This window comes from Siniperca chuatsi, linkage group LG17 (genome assembly GCF_020085105.1).
Source record: "Siniperca chuatsi isolate FFG_IHB_CAS linkage group LG17, ASM2008510v1, whole genome shotgun sequence".
Taxonomy (NCBI): Eukaryota; Metazoa; Chordata; class Actinopteri; order Centrarchiformes; family Sinipercidae; genus Siniperca; species Siniperca chuatsi.
This window is the reverse complement of record NC_058058.1, coordinates 18853204-18870264: the sequence shown is the minus strand read 5'-3', so window position 1 is coordinate 18870264 and position 17061 is coordinate 18853204. Positions and strand designations below refer to the sequence as shown.

Below are 17061 nucleotides of genomic sequence, written 5' to 3'. Positions count from 1 at the left end.
TTTATTCATCTCAGAGAAGAAGCTAGGTAATGAAAAGCAGATATGATATACCACATAGACCAGTCTGATATTGCTATCTGCTGCTACAGTTAAATATGAGTAAACAAACCACATGTGAGTCAATTCAAATGAAGCCCAGGGGCAGTGAAAGCTGAGCCATATACATTGTGCTGTTGCAGAGTTTTCTATGACAGAAAGCCGCTTTTCCAGTCAAGCAATGAGGTTCCACTACAAAAATACACTCAAAACACCATTGCAGATTTATTATCTGTGCTTCAGCATGTCTGTGTGTGCATTTTCACATGAACATATATACACACTGATGCACACATTCAGTGTTAAGCAGCAATAAACCACTGAACCGCTTGAAAGGCAGTTTGGCAAGGCTTCCATGCTATAGCCGAAAAGAGTAGTAAAGGAAATGCCCTGCCAGCCACATCCCCCATTCATCAATCCACTGAGCCCTGTCCTAACCCAGACTAATGGAGGACGGATGGGACAGAAAAGACAGACATGCTGTGATTCATAGAGTTTCAATGAATTACCAGACCACTGTGAACTCGCTAAATTGAATGATATTGAGGATCAGGAATGTGCAGCCACAAAGATGGCAAGCGATAAGAATATTCAACTTCAGGATGGCAGGTAGGAAGAAGAGCTAAATCTGTGCCAAAGTATAATGAGTAGCTTTGGTCTACTCATCTTTTTAAAAATGTTTTTGACTGTGGGCCTTCAAGTCAAAGTGGACTGTGATTGGCTGCTCTACTAAGTCCACTGTCAGAGCGCAAATTATGCTGATGATGATTATTCATCGAACAGATGGGGGGAATTATAAATATTCATCTGTGATTTTACATAGTGAGGACCCGGTGTGTGTTGTCACGCATTTCTGAAGTACAAATGTTCCTAAGGCTTGTAATTCCTGTGGACTCGCCTAATGTAAGCAAATAGAAACTAAATATTCCAATTTGTTTTGCAAATGGGAAATAAACTACTTGACTTTAAAAATGAAGGGGATAAAGGTTACAAAGGGACATAAAGAAGGCAAAAAAAGTTTACAAGAAGCTGTGATTTCACAGAAGAACACTCTCCACATGCTTGGACTAAATATTTTTTTGGCACAATGCTGTTGGTCCGGGTGCAAATGGTGCAATTGGTTCAAGCAGAATATGAAAAACGGAGAGAATGTGATAAAAGAAAGGGGGGTGTTGAATAAATGAAAGGCCGAGAACTGATGAATAGGATGTGACAGGGCCGATTTGTAAATGCAGAGTCAGGGATAAATGGAAAAATTAGCCAAGCTATTCACAGGATCTGACTCAGAACAAAATACTGCAGTCATAGCATGCATACAAAAGTGTGTACATAGACACTCACACACACCGCCTTTCTACTTTACAACTTTACAGGTCCTCCTGCATTCCAACAACAGCCAAAACATGATGCAGCAAACAAAAAAGACAGGGACAAATAAAATAGCAAGCATTTTATTGTGAAAAAACAACCACTCTAATAGTATGCTAAACCACAGAGACTACAGAACATCATTAGTTTGCTTACTGACAGTACTAACAAAAGGCACAACTGCAACACCATCTGGTAAATTCAGTAAGTGCCAACCTTTATGGTGATTTACCAGTCTAAAATAATGATTTTGAGTCAATTACATTGATTGTAAGTCAGTAATTCATGTGAGTAAACTACAGCACTGATCATGAGTGAAGCCAGCATGATCTTTTGCTCTCAAAAGCTGGTTACTAAATAACTGGGACAATGCAATAAGAATCAATATACTATTTCAGCACATAATAAAAGGTGAAAATGAAAGAAAAGTGCATGTATCACATGAACACGCAGTCCAAAACATGTAAGACCACCAGCACCTCTACAACCACTAAATCAATCAGTAAAACTTTGGCAAGTTAACAAGCCTGTGCCTTTGCCTCATCTTCAAAGTCTAGGAGTCCTGTAGAGGAATTAGTCTCTGTTCAGATAAAACCCAGAGGAGGGCCAGATCAATACTTACATTCCATTGTTCCACTTTGAAAAATGCAGACTGTCAGTGCCGCTTACAGCTCAGTGTTACTTGTGGAAATACAGGCAAATGTGCAGAGAGAAACCAAGGCAATCAATAAATGGTTGAATTTTCATGTTAATGCATATGGTGGGTAATTTGTGAGATTAGATCATAACATCAAGTGGGAGGAAAGCTGCAAATGTAGGCTGGTGTATGTTTGTGTGTGCAACATGCAAACATATCTACATTCATTCCTTTTCTCCGAAGAATGAAAAAAGTACACCTATTACCTGTCAAAAAGTGAACACAGAGTGAGCTATTAAAATATCACTCCTTGCTGAGTGGGAGGAAACATGCATTCCCCAGTAGCTACATTTTATCATATAGATTGAGCTGTTATTGTAACGTCTCTGTATGTGTGTGTCCTTAACTGAAAAGGGGAATGCAGACATAGATTATCCCGCACTAAAATGCACTCTGCATTTGTTTCCTCACATAGCTTACAGCAGTATTCCAATATGAAGGCCTTACAAAGTAAGACTAAACCAAAATAGCATTTGTGGGCAAAAACATCCAATGACATCCTGCTGGGGTATGTAGCTTGCACGTTTGCAATGAAACATATGGTTAGATCACACATCTCAGTCACATTTTTGTCTCACTGCCTTTAAAACAGTTAAAAAGACTCCATTTGCAATTAACAGGCAGATGATTGATCCACCAGATGCTGAAATCACTGAGAGTGGGAGGGATGGATATGGAGCAATGATGGTGTGAAAAGATGTGAGCAGAATGGAGAATAGTGTGTGGTTTTTTATGTTAATTCCCTTTCAGGTGAATAGAAAGCCACACAGACTACCAAATCTCATTATGCTGGGCTGTCATAGACTCTTTCTGTCTCCTCTCTTCCAGATGGGTTGGTTTCATCCTCCCATTTTCTCTCTCCATCTCTGTTTTTGTACAACCCCCTTTCCAATTTCTGGCTTAAAATAACTTGTTTCTGCATGGATGGGTTGAAATCATATCCAGGGTGACACATCGCAGATTTGTCTTCCGGAATTAATTTCCATGACAGGACATAGAATACTTTAATGAGTTTTTATTGCATATTGATCACACATTGATACCACCGGCAAAGCATTTTGTATACATTATGCAGCGACTGGTCCTTTATGACAGCTCCTGTCTGTGTGGAGGTTTGCTATAGCTACTAGAGCATTGCTATCTGGTGCCCAAATATTAATTTGGCTAAATTGAATTGCACAGCACAAGATATGCTCTGGCATGTTAGCCTATAATGGGTACAGGCAGCTGAAACTCAGTACTCAGGATAAAACTACAAGCTGAGGATTCAAGTTACAATGGTGCTTGGGGAATTACAATTATCTTTAGCTGCCAGTTTATTCTTCTTTGTTTTTTTCCACATTTGCTACATGGGTTAGGCTCAAGTGTGGGTTCATCATCCACTACTTTTGTGACATTGTTCTATTACTGCAGCTTGAAAAGTTTTTGATAGGAAAAATTTATAATTCTGAGGCGCAAGAATGAGAGACTACTGGAGAGCAATTGTCTAAAGTGACCTAAAACCACTTTTATATGAATGAATACCCATCTTTGATGCCGAAAACACTAGCGGCTCCATGAGGCTATACTTAGGCACAGTGGTGCTAAACAGGAAAACACTTTAAGATTCAAGGAAATGTCCACCTCATGGTGGCGCTCGAGGAAAAGTCACCAAAGTCAATAGGCTTTAAATAGTTGTTAAGGCATTTCAGTCTGGACCAAAGTGATGGACAGACAGATGGACTGACCGACATCACCATCCCTCCAGCCATGCCACTAGTATTGGCCTTGTAATGATAACAGAATGGTGGTCATCGCAAACCATTTTTTTGGTTTATTGTACTGCAACATCATTGGCAAACTGTCCACTAACTGTCCACTTTGCACTGAATATGAAACATCCTGGTTCATGTGACAGCACAAAAAGAAGACAAGTTTGCAGAATGAAAGGGATGGACAGATGTAAAAAATCCCTACAGTAAGACCGCTGGCTCCACACTTTTCACCCCCAGGCAGTGAAGACCCTCTAAGAGGAGAGGGATTAGTTAGATGGGGGGATTAAAGGCACTTCCCTTGACTTCAGAGGCTAATCAAACATGTACCTTCTCATCTCTCTCATCCCTCCATCCTCCCTCTTACTTTGTTTATTCAATCAGGACAAGCTGTTAACTGACATCGACTGACATTGGTTGAAAGCGCCTCGATCAGTTTGTGTCCACTTGCATACTAACTAGCACGACACCACCTAGTTTCTCATTACTATCCAGCATTCAAGATAAACAATATGGGTACTGTGGTGGTGTAGCAAAGATGCACAAGCTAGGACATTAGATCATTAGAGCAATGCACTATAATGCAATTAACAGTATAGGAATCTGCTTATCTAACATGATATATTATGGAAAGCCTTCGCAGCTCAAAGCTAATTTCTCTGCTGTTTGTGTAATGGCTTTGCTAAGCAGGAGCTGTCTTACTGTACATTAGTTATGTATGTTTAAACCGAGAACAATTTATTAGTTAACAATTAGCAATAAACGGGTGGAAATTAGATGGAACACACCCCAGCAGAGTTGGGAACAATTTGAGGGGGAACTGTGTTTGGTGATAAGACTTTCTCGTCCTGAATATGGAAAGAAAGCATTGCCTACACTCCTTGACCCCTCCTGGACCCCCTTCAGTTCGCTTACCAGCCCCGGCTGGGAGTTAAGGATGCCATCATCTTCCTACTGAACCGCATCTACACCCACCTGGACAAGCCGGCAAGCACAGTGATGATCATGTTTTTTGACTTCTCCAGTGCTTTCATCACCATCTGGCCAGCACTGCTGGGTGAGAAGCTGGCAGCGATGCAGGTGGATGCCCCCCTTGTGTCCTGAATTGTTGACTACCTGACTGGCAGACCACAGCATGTGCGTCTGCAGCACTGTGTGTGAGGACAGTGTGGTCAGCAACACTGGGGCCCCTCAGGGGACTGTCCTCTCTCCCTTCCTCTTCACCATCTACACCATGGACTTCAGCCACCACACAGAGTCCTGCCACCTTCAGAAGTTTTCCGATGACTCTGCTATGGTGGGATGTATCAGCGGTGGTGATGAGTTTGAGTACAGGGCTGTGGTGGGGAACTTTGGGGGAACTTTGGCTCATGGTGTGAGCAGAACCATCTGCAGCTCAATGTGACAAAGTCTAAGGAGCTGGTTGTAGACCTACAGAGGGCCAAGGCACCAGTGACCCCGGTTTCCATCCAGGGGGTCAGTGTGTACATTGTAGAGGATTACAAGTACCTGGCAGTACACATGGACAATAAACTGGACTGGGCTAAGAACACTCAAGCTCTTTACAGGAAGGGCCAGAGCCGCCTCTATTTTCTGAGGAGGCTGAGGTCCTTCAAAATCTGCCGGACAATGCTGAGGATGTTTTATGAGTCTGTGGTGGCCAGTGCTATCCTGTATGCTGTTGCATGCTGGGGCAGCAGGCTGAGGGTAGCGGACACTAACAGACTCAACAAACTGATCTGTAAGGCCAGTGACATTGTGGGGGTGGTGCTGGACTCTCTGTTGGTGGTGCCAGAGAGGAGGATGCTGGCCAAACTACATGCCATCTTGGACAGTGTCTCCCACCCACTCCATGACGTGCTGGTCAAACAAAGGAGTACCTTCAGCGAAAGACTCAACCCCCCAAAAAGCACCACAGAGCGCCACAGGAAGTCATTCCTGCCTGTGGCCATCAAACTCTTTAACTCCTCCCTCTAAGTGTCAGTCTGTATGACCCTAAGTCATTAAACTGGACACTGATCATAATATCACTGAAATACTTGAAATAATTGTGCAATATTCTGTGTTTAATACTGCTGTGCAATATTTATTGATATTTATTCATACTTCTATTACTACTGTGCAATATCCACCGTCTCATTATAATCTTAATAGGCTACGCTTAACTTGGCAGTTCATGCAATTTTACTTATTACTTGTATTATTATTATCATCAACTGGTAAACCCACTTTGTACTTTACACTTATTTTAATTTTATACTTATACCCACTAGGTACTTAATTTATCTGACCTGTATTATAGTGTATTATATTTTTTGCTTAGTACTTCTATTCCTGTGTGCACTGACGTGATAGTGAGCTGCTGTAACAAAAGAGTTTCCCCTCGGGGATCAACAAAGTATTTCTGATTCTGATTCTGAGATGGGGTGCCCTGAGAAGACATCCTGAGATACTCAGGGCAAAAGGCCTTAACACAGAGTTACAACTCTCTTTTAAATGCTCCGTAGCAAACTTGGGTTACTTGGCAAGTTGAGAGTAGTTTTCACTAGGTCTGGTCTTTCACTAGAACTGACCAAGAATGAGGCTGTTGAAACCCCTTATTATAAAATATCAAATGGCCAACTTCTACACAAATCAGTGTAGAAGTTGCAGATTATTACTTTCAACTTGCCGAGCTGCAATCATCAATTTTTGGCCACCAGGGGTCAACCAAAACATCAAAACTCATTGAGACATAGACAGCTACTAACATACCTGTTAGCAACCAATTGTCTATTTACATGTGTTTCTGGCCATCTAATATTTATTGTCCTTTTAGTTCCATTTTGGTCCCCACCAACTGAAATATCTGCAATTTTAACTTGCCAAATGCTCTACTATGTTCACTAGCTAGTTGCTAACTTTATTGCCATTAGGCACTGCTCAGACTCTTATACAGTAAATATGAACCAGAACAGAAAGCTAAAAGAGGCTAAAAAGCTACGTAGAGCTGTTAGATGTTAACACTAATACTGCTAATACTGTGATTTACCATAGGCACTACAAGTGACCCCTTTACCATCACACAGAGCCTTTTGACTCATTATTATATAAGAGGTTTAAGGCTTAGAGTTCCTCAGACAATGCCTTTAAAATAGAATTTCTTAAACATATCACTTGTAAAGATTACAGTGGATGCTTTGCTCATTGAATCTACATTATATTCATTTATGTAATGGGGGCCTAAATGGTCCGTACATCCTGGTGATAAGCCCACCCTCATCACTGAGCTATTATACACTCATCTTACATGTAGCACAGGAGACTGTATATTAGTATCTGGGTTCAAGCATGTGTGTGATGAGGCTGAGGGCACACAAATTACAGTGGGAATCACTGACATTTAACTCCTTTTTGATGAACAAAGGTAATTATGAATATAAAAAATCCCCTGATAGTCTGGCCTTAAAGAGGGGCTGAAATATTGTTTGAGTACGGAGCTTAATGGCTCTGAATGGGGAGACGGTGATATGTTCTGCATGGTAAGTATCCATCTCTCCATAACTGTATTCTCACCCAATTCACATGTGACTGGTCAATGCAATTCCATAGGACAATGAAGATGGAGAGTGCAGCTGCGGCGCCACACTGAAGTTAGGATAATATATCAGTGGTAGCTGCTGGAGAGATTTCATGTACAGTATAACTGTTGAGGAATATTCTGCATTACATTCAGTGAAGGTACCTCTTATAGACAGATGCACACCATAAAGAGCTAGAAGACTCTTGAGCACTGACAATCTAAAATAAAAGCTGCGCTGAAATAGAGCTTCTTTCTTTTTATAACAAAAAAATGCAGTTACTTAGCTTAAAGCTGTCAAAATCCCCAAACAGCTGAATCATCTGGTTAGCCACCAATGCCTCTTATCTTTAGCCTAAAACAGATGTAAATAAATAGAAGTAGCTTTAGCCTCCTATGAATACCATCAGGGTGCAGTGTGACAGAATCATGTCTTTTTTCTATATTTCTGCCCCTACCACTAAACCCATGACTGTGATCTGCTATTTTGGCACTGTGATGAGGTAGTATTATTAGTGCAATGATATTAAGTCGTCTCATTTTAGGGAGGCGGGCGCGAGTGACAGCTCTGAAACAAGCGTTTGACACTAAAACCGTCACTAATGCTAATTCCTCTGGTGCTCGTAAAAACATTAATCTTTAATCATGACACAAAGGCCTGCTGTCGAGGGGAGGGGTTACTTTGTCCCCTCAAAACCCTTGACAGCCTCACTCACTCACAAAACTCAACATGTTTAATTTGGTCTGTATAAAGAAAGAAAAAGTAAAGGACTGTATCAGTTTTGTTGGGTATGTGTATCTGTGTGTGTGTGTGTGTGTGTGTGTGTGCCCATGTGCATTGTGAATATCCATTGAGGGTGTCCTTCCTCTCATCATGAAAAGCATTACGCTCAGAAACAAGAAAATGTTTAACACAAGCTGAAAGAAAACAAAAAAGTATCAGTAATGGAGGTCACGGGTGGCTAGCATCCACGCACTTATAATTAAACACAAAATCACAAAATGGATTTGCAGCTTCTACTTGTGTCATAGCTTGTGCCTGTGTGCGAACATTTGGCTAAAGATATTTCTCAGTGCAATTTACCGGTCCAGCGGGACATTTCCATTTCAACTGAAGGGTTTTGTTATTCAGAGACTCTGGTATATATGTGTGTGTGTGTGTGTGTGTGTGTGTGTGCGTGTGTGTGTATGTGTGAGTGAACAAGAGATTTAAAGAGAGAGCTTCAAACTGCAGTGAAATGAGTCAGAAGGGGGGATTAGCGAAGGGTTATAAGCCTGTTGTAGGAGTTAGGGCCTTTTTAGCTGAAGATCAGACAGAAGCCAGCACTACAGCCAGATCAGACGCTGTGTTCTTCCCACACTTTGCTTCTCCTTATCATTGTTGCAGTACAATGACTGCTGCGCATGCCCTTGGTTATAGCGCCAGACTCTCAACGCAGAGTGCTTTAATTGTTGAGCAGCAACCCGCATGCAAATGCAAAAAAAAAGAAGAAATATGAGTCAGACAGTGATTATTGCGCACACATGGACAAAACTAATGTGATGACAATATCTAGTGAAAGGCATAATTTTCACTAAACAGAACACAAATCACACGAACAAAACCCTGTGGACTGTGTCTGTGTTGTATGTACACATGAATGTACTCAGTCATAATCATTAACCCAGTAGAGACATGTGTCTAGCACATAATTGACAGGATAAATGACATTGTTGTCAGTGTTTATTCATGTTTAAAGCCCTGTGTAGAATATCTATGAGGAAAACATAATGAATCTGTCTTGTTACCCCATTAGCTCACACAAGTAAGATCCAGTTGGTTGCATTTCCTACACACACACACACACACACACACACACACACGTATGCATGCTTTCATGCATGCATTCCCACATGAAAACATGCATAAATGCATACTGCATTTCACACCTCCTGTTTGAGTGGGTAAATTAAATGATGCGAGTGTGACAGATGAAAGCAGGGTGCATTATAGCCCTCTCTGGCCAAACACTCTGCATGTCTTTAGGTCTAGAGCCGGATGACTTAAGTACCCACTGTGGGATTGGCCTTTTCCCTTTAATTAGGCTTAGTTATTTTAGACATCTGCCAAAAAGAGCAGCAGTCCAGCACATATTTCACACTGTATAAGAGCTTGCCGGGTTGCCAAGATGATTTACTTGGGTTTATGGTGGTTATAAAGAATTAAAGTCAGCTAAAAGAGTCAGGCCTTGTCACAAAGTGGACACTTAGATTGGTTGAGACACGATTATGAATTTGGTCCTAGATTCTAATCTAAGGCAATTTTATTCGCTGTGATTACAAGATGAACCTAGTTAGGTGTGAGAACCATATTTAGCTCATTGTCATCTTTCAATTTAACTTTAATGTGGGGACGCTTTAAAGATATTCGCCTTTACCCTCTGAGATAGATGAGGTTACAGTTTGGGAAGGGTTATAATCATGGGTTTGCAAATGACAGGAACATAACGGTGCATTTTCTATTGATATGCGCATACGTATGATGGAACATCCTGCCAGGAAGGAGACAGGGATGGTGATGACAGATCATTTCACTTATACAGCAAACGCAGACACACACACACACACACACGCACACACACAGTCATCCTGATACAGACAAGCACACAGATAAACACACACACTTTTAAAAAGTGTATAGAGATGAGATTTGGCTGTCAGCCAGTGGAAGATATTACAGCCATAATTCATTACTCGCTGGCCCGGGCTGAACCCTGATTTTACTGGCAGAAAGGAATAGTAAAAAATAAAAAAGGAATTGTAACTTTCATATAGTAAAGAGACTTCTAGATGGTGGAAATAAATTGGGCAAAAAGTAAAATGATATGATGGTATGATGCAGAAAATACAGTAAACAATCATACAGAAATAATGACAAATTCATTTGAAACTAAAAGACACAAGAAATTCCAGTGGAAACTAGGGGAAAGACTCTAAACACAGTACAATGATGGAACTACACACTCAAACCCAAGAGTCAGAGGGAGGGAACTGCAGGAAAATCAAGAATAAAAAAAGAAAGGGTTTGTAATTTTGTGTTATATATAATAAAAATAATTAAAACTGAGAATAATAACTGAAAAAAAAGTTTATTTCCAAAAAAACATCTTGAAAATCATTCCCTCCCAATAATGCCCCCACACTGCCACACTGCCAGTGTCCTCTATTTACGGGGCAAGTGCTGGGTTAGTGCTTTTTAAATGAGCTCAGGAAGAGATTTTAAGACTTTTTTTTTTCAGTACCTTTCATTAGGCGGATTAATCCCACTATTAGCCAACAATGCAGAGGGTCTCCTTCTCCTTGAAAGACACACAAACACATGCATGTACCCAAATACTTTCTGTATTTATAAAATACTGAAACATTTGTATTCTTAGTTACTTGAACAAAGAATTCACAAAAACACAAACACACACCTACAAAATGGTTAGGCTGATGGTTAACTGCTGTATGCCTTGATTAGCTAGAGCCTGTTTTTTAACACTTCAGTCTTTAATAAAAAGGATTACGCTCTCATTGAACACTGTTTAAGTCTAAAGGTTTACAGTTTTGTTTTTAATGATTCCGATGTTGGAACTAATTCCTGCTGATAGGCTTAGGATAACAGCTAATGCGAAGAGCACATTCCTCTAACTGTAATCCATACCCTCTACCACTCTACTCCATTTTCTTGTAAGCAGGGCTCACAGACACCACATCGGCACCAGCAACTACCAGTTATACATTGTTCACACATGGTTGTCCTTTATTGCCAAAGTGTTATTACTATATGGTTCTTGATAGACACGGGTCTTTAAGAGTTAGTGGCCATATGTATTATAGGCTATGTATCTCATTAAATTGACATTTTCTGCTTTCAGGGGGGCCATTAGCCTGATGAATTGGATCTCCAGCACCCAAGTATGCCAAGAGGAACCAGAAAAAGGGTGTCATTTACTGACAACAGACAAAAATGATCCATCACAACAATTTTGATCATAACCATAACTGACATTCATGATTCATTATGTACTGGGAAAGAGAGCAACAATCTGTTCCTGCGAATGAATGCTACAAATCTGTTTAATGTGGGCTCATTTTAAACTCAGCATATGAGAGGGTGTCAGTCAAAGTTGTGATCAAGCAAAGGGGATGTGTTAGTCAGTCTATCAGAGCTCGGCCTTGATTGGGTTCACACTCTGTCTTGTCATTAGTTCCCTTAGAGGAACCTTAGAGGAATGTAAGTCGGATGGAAATGAGACAGGGAGGATGAGTGCCAACAAAGATAAAAACCATAGAAAGGATGAGTGGGATAGAAAAAATAATCTCTTTCAGTACCACGCCTCCAGAATTGGAGTGCATTTAAGGGCTTCTCATAAATACGTGATGATTGAATCCACAAAGCCAGCACTGAGTCACTAGGCAAAATAAAAAATGTAAAGTTAGGGAACACGTGAGAAGGAGAGAGAGGTTTCATGACAGAGCTGGAGGAGGAGAGGGGGGAAGAAAAGTGACAGACATTACGGTTATCTAGACAATGGCTATCTAGTCAGCTGTTGAATGGTTATCTATCTCAGTAATTCCCAACCTTTTCTGTCTGATGTACCCCACCACCCTTTCAGACGAGCTCAAGTAGGCCACCCCTTTTATCGACCCCACCTGTCATGTTCCAAATATGTTCCTATGAATGGATTATTAACTGGATGTTATTTAACACTATTAACTATACGGAATAATATTGTTACAATATTTTTTTTCATACTAATGAATTGTCAGTGTATATGTTGCTTTTGCCAAGTTTGCACACCCATTACTTTTAGCTAACTATTTCAAATGTTTATCCAATGCTTTGAGCTAACTATTTCAACTTCTCTGCTTGCTTGCTAACTACTTTTCACATACTCACAATTGCACAATTTCCTCCTCAACACAAGTATGTGGGTATATTTTTTAATCAAATCTTAATTATAGTTATTTACTTAATTGTACTTATTTAGTTAATTAGTTGAACTTTCCATGCAGCCCAGCAGCTGCAGAAGTAGCCTACTCCCTGAGGTACAAGTTCCCCTGGTCTGGAAACACTGATCAGTGGATATGTGTGTGTGTGTGTGTGTGTGTGTGTGTGTGTGTGTGTGTGTGTGTGCATGTGTGTCTAAAAAAGATAGATAACTTATTGTTCTCCAATCGTAAATTTGTTTTCCCAGCCTTCACATGGAAGTGAAGAAGTTTGAAGACAGTCAGAGACAGAGAGCAAGACAAAAAGTATGTGTGTGTTTGCAGGCTCACAAGAGAGTCTCAGAACCACACACAAAAAACAGGATTTTCAAAGACTGCCAGCTCGTAACCATAGCAGCAGGTCTGCAAAATGAAAATACAAAACATGAAAAAAATTATATGCCCAGTAAGACAAAAAAAAGAAAACAAACCTCTAATATAAGAAAGCTTCAGAAAGGGAACACCGCTTTTAAGTGAGTGCACAGCGTAGGATGAGATCTAGGAGGGGACTGACTCAGAAAAGAGTGATAGGAATGGACAGTTATACACAGAGGTACGTGTGTGAAGACAGAGTACGAGGAGAGTCTTTAGATGCTGATAAAAGAGCAAAAACAAAGACAGCACACATCCTCACATAAGCTCACACTGTGTTGGCCTGCTGGCTGAGTCATGAATAAATGTCTGAGTTGAGTGTGTGTATGTGTGTGTGTTCATACTATTGTGATGGGACCCGCTGTACTAATGAAATACCGTGGCTTCTCACATTTTCCTTAATCTAACAGTACCTGAGCATGCACAGAGGCATCAAAACACAGCCAAAGAAAGCAAGCAGCAAGATCGTAGAAAAAGAGGGAAAACAAAGAAATTGGAACAGAGATGCAGGAGACTGGACAGCCCCCCCCTAACAGAATCATTATGTATACCTCATACTCTGCACCCAGATTATAATAAACCTTCCTCCACACCGAGAGAGGAAGATATAATCATCGAGGGGAGTGAGGAAAGGCTCAATGAACAGAACAAAAAAAGATTAAGTTCTTACAGAAGATGCAAATAAAGTTTGAAAACTACAGCTTCAAGTGCGTCAGAGGATAGAATGAAAACCAAAGAGACAACACAGATAGGAAAGAACAGAGAAATGTGGGCATCTGACAGACAAAACTGGTGAAGGTAAACACTAAAAAATGGCTGACATGTTGCTGATTGTTTGTGGGTGTTAAAAGACATTTCAATCTGTTCCCTTATTGGCCCCATGAGGCGTTAATGGGGGACGTGAAGGGAAGATGGAGGAGTTACTTCGCATCACAAGCGAGTCCAGTAAGCTTGGGTTGGCTTCCACTAAGCGTGCTACAGCCCTCTCACTGATCTTACCCCCCCACGCTAATCTATCTATTTCACCCAGACAACACGGACCTGGTGGATGTATCGTCTTCCCATCATCCTATCATGGATAGCTGCAGTCTAAAACAAGGGGAAAGAATAGTGTGAGAGAGAGAAACAGGTATCGATTTGATCAGATATAGTGCTGTGAGCCGGTTTGCAGCCTAACACCCTGAACTAGAAATAGAAATAGAACGCGAGAAGGAGAGAGCCGGTGTGGGTGGAGTGTTTATAAGACAATAACAGCAATGAAGAGGGGAAGCAGCACTCATGAGTGCTGCAAACAGAAGAAAGATGTTGCAGAAAAGACAGATTTTATGTAAAGGGAAAATCTTTTACAAATGTGTTAGTGTAAGCAGTGGTGGAATGTAACTAGGGACATTTACTCAAGCAGTGTTGTGCTACTTAGTACTTCTCCATGACAAAATTTCAGAGAGAAATACAGTATTTTACAGAAGGAATAATGGCACAAAGCTATTTATTATTATCCTTTAATTATCCTTAAAGTAAAGGATCTAATATTTATTGTGTGTGCATGGGTCTGACTTAGGCTACCTTCGGGGACACATTTCAGACTAAAGACCAGTTAATTAGGGAAAAAGATTATTTTTTTGGTCAGTGGTTAAGATAGGGGTTAGGGTAAGTATTCAGGAAATTAAAGTAAGTTTATGTATAAAAAAGTATAAAAGTGACCATGTGTTGTGTGTGTGTGTGACTGTGTGTGTAAGTGTTAGAGCTGTCTCCCTCTGGCAATGTGACAGCCATATGACTGGTTGTAATTGCCTGCTCCACTCAACTCAGTGAGGGGTTAATAATGCCAGTGGCCTCGTATTCCTCGTCACCTTCTACTGCATGGCTCTGACAGTGGCTCTCACTCTGGACAGCCCTCAGCATATACAGTACACCCACACCTGTACACACACACACACACACACACACACACACACACACACACACACACACACACACACACACACACACACACACTCACACACACACACGCACACACACACAAGACACACACGTAATCCTGTAATTTTGTGAAGCAATGTAGATGTAGATACGGCATATAGACGAGAAAGAGGCAGACAGACTCCTATAACTGCACTGCATACATGCTCACGTAGGTAAATCCACAGTGAGAACCACACACTGAAACACACAGACGTATTTACAGCCATTTAACGTTGCTTTAAGGGAGAATGAAGACCACACATTGAGCACCCATACATTAATTCATTCATACTGTGTCTCCCATGTCTTTACAGCATGAGAATATCCTATAGGTTTAGTGCTTTACAGGTTAATCTTCCAGTAGCAGGTCCTTGGTCCAGGTAGCGATTCATATTTGGTATATTTGGCATATCATGAATACCCTGAAACCTCGTAATGGCAGTGCTAACCAGTGGAATGACTTCTGAAATAGATTTAGTATAGGCAAGAGTCCCATAAGCTACATTCTCACCAGCTTAAACTCTATAGAATACATCATCAGCTGCTGTATTTTTCTGATCATACCAATCTGTGGAGAAACATGACTCCGTTGGAGCTGAGATACTTTAGAGAATATATATTGGACAGTGTGATATTAATTTACAAATGTTGCAAAATAAGTATTCATTTCAGAAAGGTGAGATATTTAATGGCCCTCCATCTTCACTATTCCCAACGGATGAGCACTTTTGTTAAGAAAGCAAGCAAATAGCCCTGCTTTCCTAATTATAGACAGCCTGGCTGTGTTGTGAATGCTATGAATTTGTTTTACAAGACGTGCAAGTTTAACAAAGCATCATTTAGTAAATGAGATCAGATCCAACGAGGGACATTCATAACAACGGGCATTTTAACAAGATACTTTGATGTTTAACACGCTAGTTTGAAAGTGAGTTCTGCTCTACTTCAGAAGGATACGTGCATGCTGAAACCATCTCCATTCAGAGACCCACTATCCCCGTTCCCAAGCGATTGTGAGAGATTGGCAGCATCTAATTACTTTCCAAGGCGGTCTATTCCTTTAAGGTACTATGGTGCTATTCCACTACTATTCTGAATCTCCCGGGTCTCTGGCGTGCTAGATTTAGGATCACAGGCTAAATTTGGTCCGGGAGAAAGGTGCTGATGGTGTGGTGTGAGGAGATTGGGCTGCTATGATACTGGAACCGCAGGGGGAATTAAAACGCTGTCAGGCTGCAAGCAATAAAACCTATCTAAGCATCACCAGGGATTTTCTTCTTCACTAGAGCATATATGGAGAAAGTTATTAATGGCAGATTTTAATGTCCATGTGTATTGACCAGCTGCAAGTGTAGTAAAAAGCTCCATGTGTATCTAGGAGAGCGTGCTGGTAAGTCGGCTGTATCAGTGTGCACAAATAAGGTTAAAACGTCTTACTGTCAAGTTTTAAGTGGATAATATATTTAATATGAGAACACCACGCACTTAACAACTTGGATGGATCCACCCTGTTTACTCTGTATTTTTATGTGCATTTATATTTCTTTCCTGTCCTTTTAATAGACAATGCTATTTAAATATGGACATGTAAGTATTGTGACGCCCCTCCCACTACCTTGGAAGGTTGTTCTGGCCAACCTAAGTAGACAATTGGCTGACAGTGGAGGGTCATCAGCTGACCTGGGCCCTTGGGCTATATAAGCTGGCCCATATGCTTGTTACTCCCTCTCCCTTCCTACAGCTGACATCCACCCTGCATCACTTCTTTATGGTTTGCACTTTCTGCACCTCCAAAGCACATCAACCACACATCCATGCACTACTTTCATTGCTAATATTGCTGATTGACACACTCCATTGTTCATTTGAGTTAACCTTAGTTTTACTAAATTATTCTTGTATCAAGTATAACCTTTGCATGTCCCTTCTTGTCACATTCCCTGAGCCACTTTGGGACAGTATCATCTTGAGATAGCCTTCAATTCTACACAATGCATTGTGTCACAGATATCATTCACTTCACTGCCAAAATCAGAGGGTTACACTATATTTCCCAACAAGCAGGAAGAAAGACATAGCAACAGGGAGCAACTCTGTAGAAAAGTGTAGTTCAGGATATTCTTGGATAAGAGCATCTGCTGAGCTGTAATTGATATATAACAAGATTTCATATGTCACAATGTGTCACGCCGTGTGCATGTAGTATGTGTGCGGCTGTCACAGCTGAAAGGGAAGCCTGGCAGTGTGTGTGTGTGTGTGTGTGTGTGTGTGTGTGTGTGTGACTATTTACAAAGTACAAAGCT

At 40.8% G+C, this 17061-nt stretch overlaps 1 protein-coding gene across 17 annotated transcripts in view; it reads right to left on the bottom strand.

Annotated features, from left to right (window-relative positions):
- Nucleotides 1–17061, bottom strand: part of adgrb2 (adhesion G protein-coupled receptor B2) — a 221784-nt gene that overhangs the window by 190065 nt on the left and 14658 nt on the right. For 16 of the 17 annotated variants that reach the window (XM_044172461.1, XM_044172465.1, XM_044172462.1 and 13 more), the window contains exon 2: nt 13838–13885. The exons of the other annotated variant lie outside the window; for it this stretch is intronic. In XM_044172461.1, the coding sequence (XP_044028396.1) occupies nt 13838–13864 (27 nt within the window). In that variant the 5' untranslated portion in view covers nt 13865–13885. The remainder of the gene's footprint in view (nt 1–13837; nt 13886–17061) is intronic. 17 annotated transcript variants of the gene reach the window in all.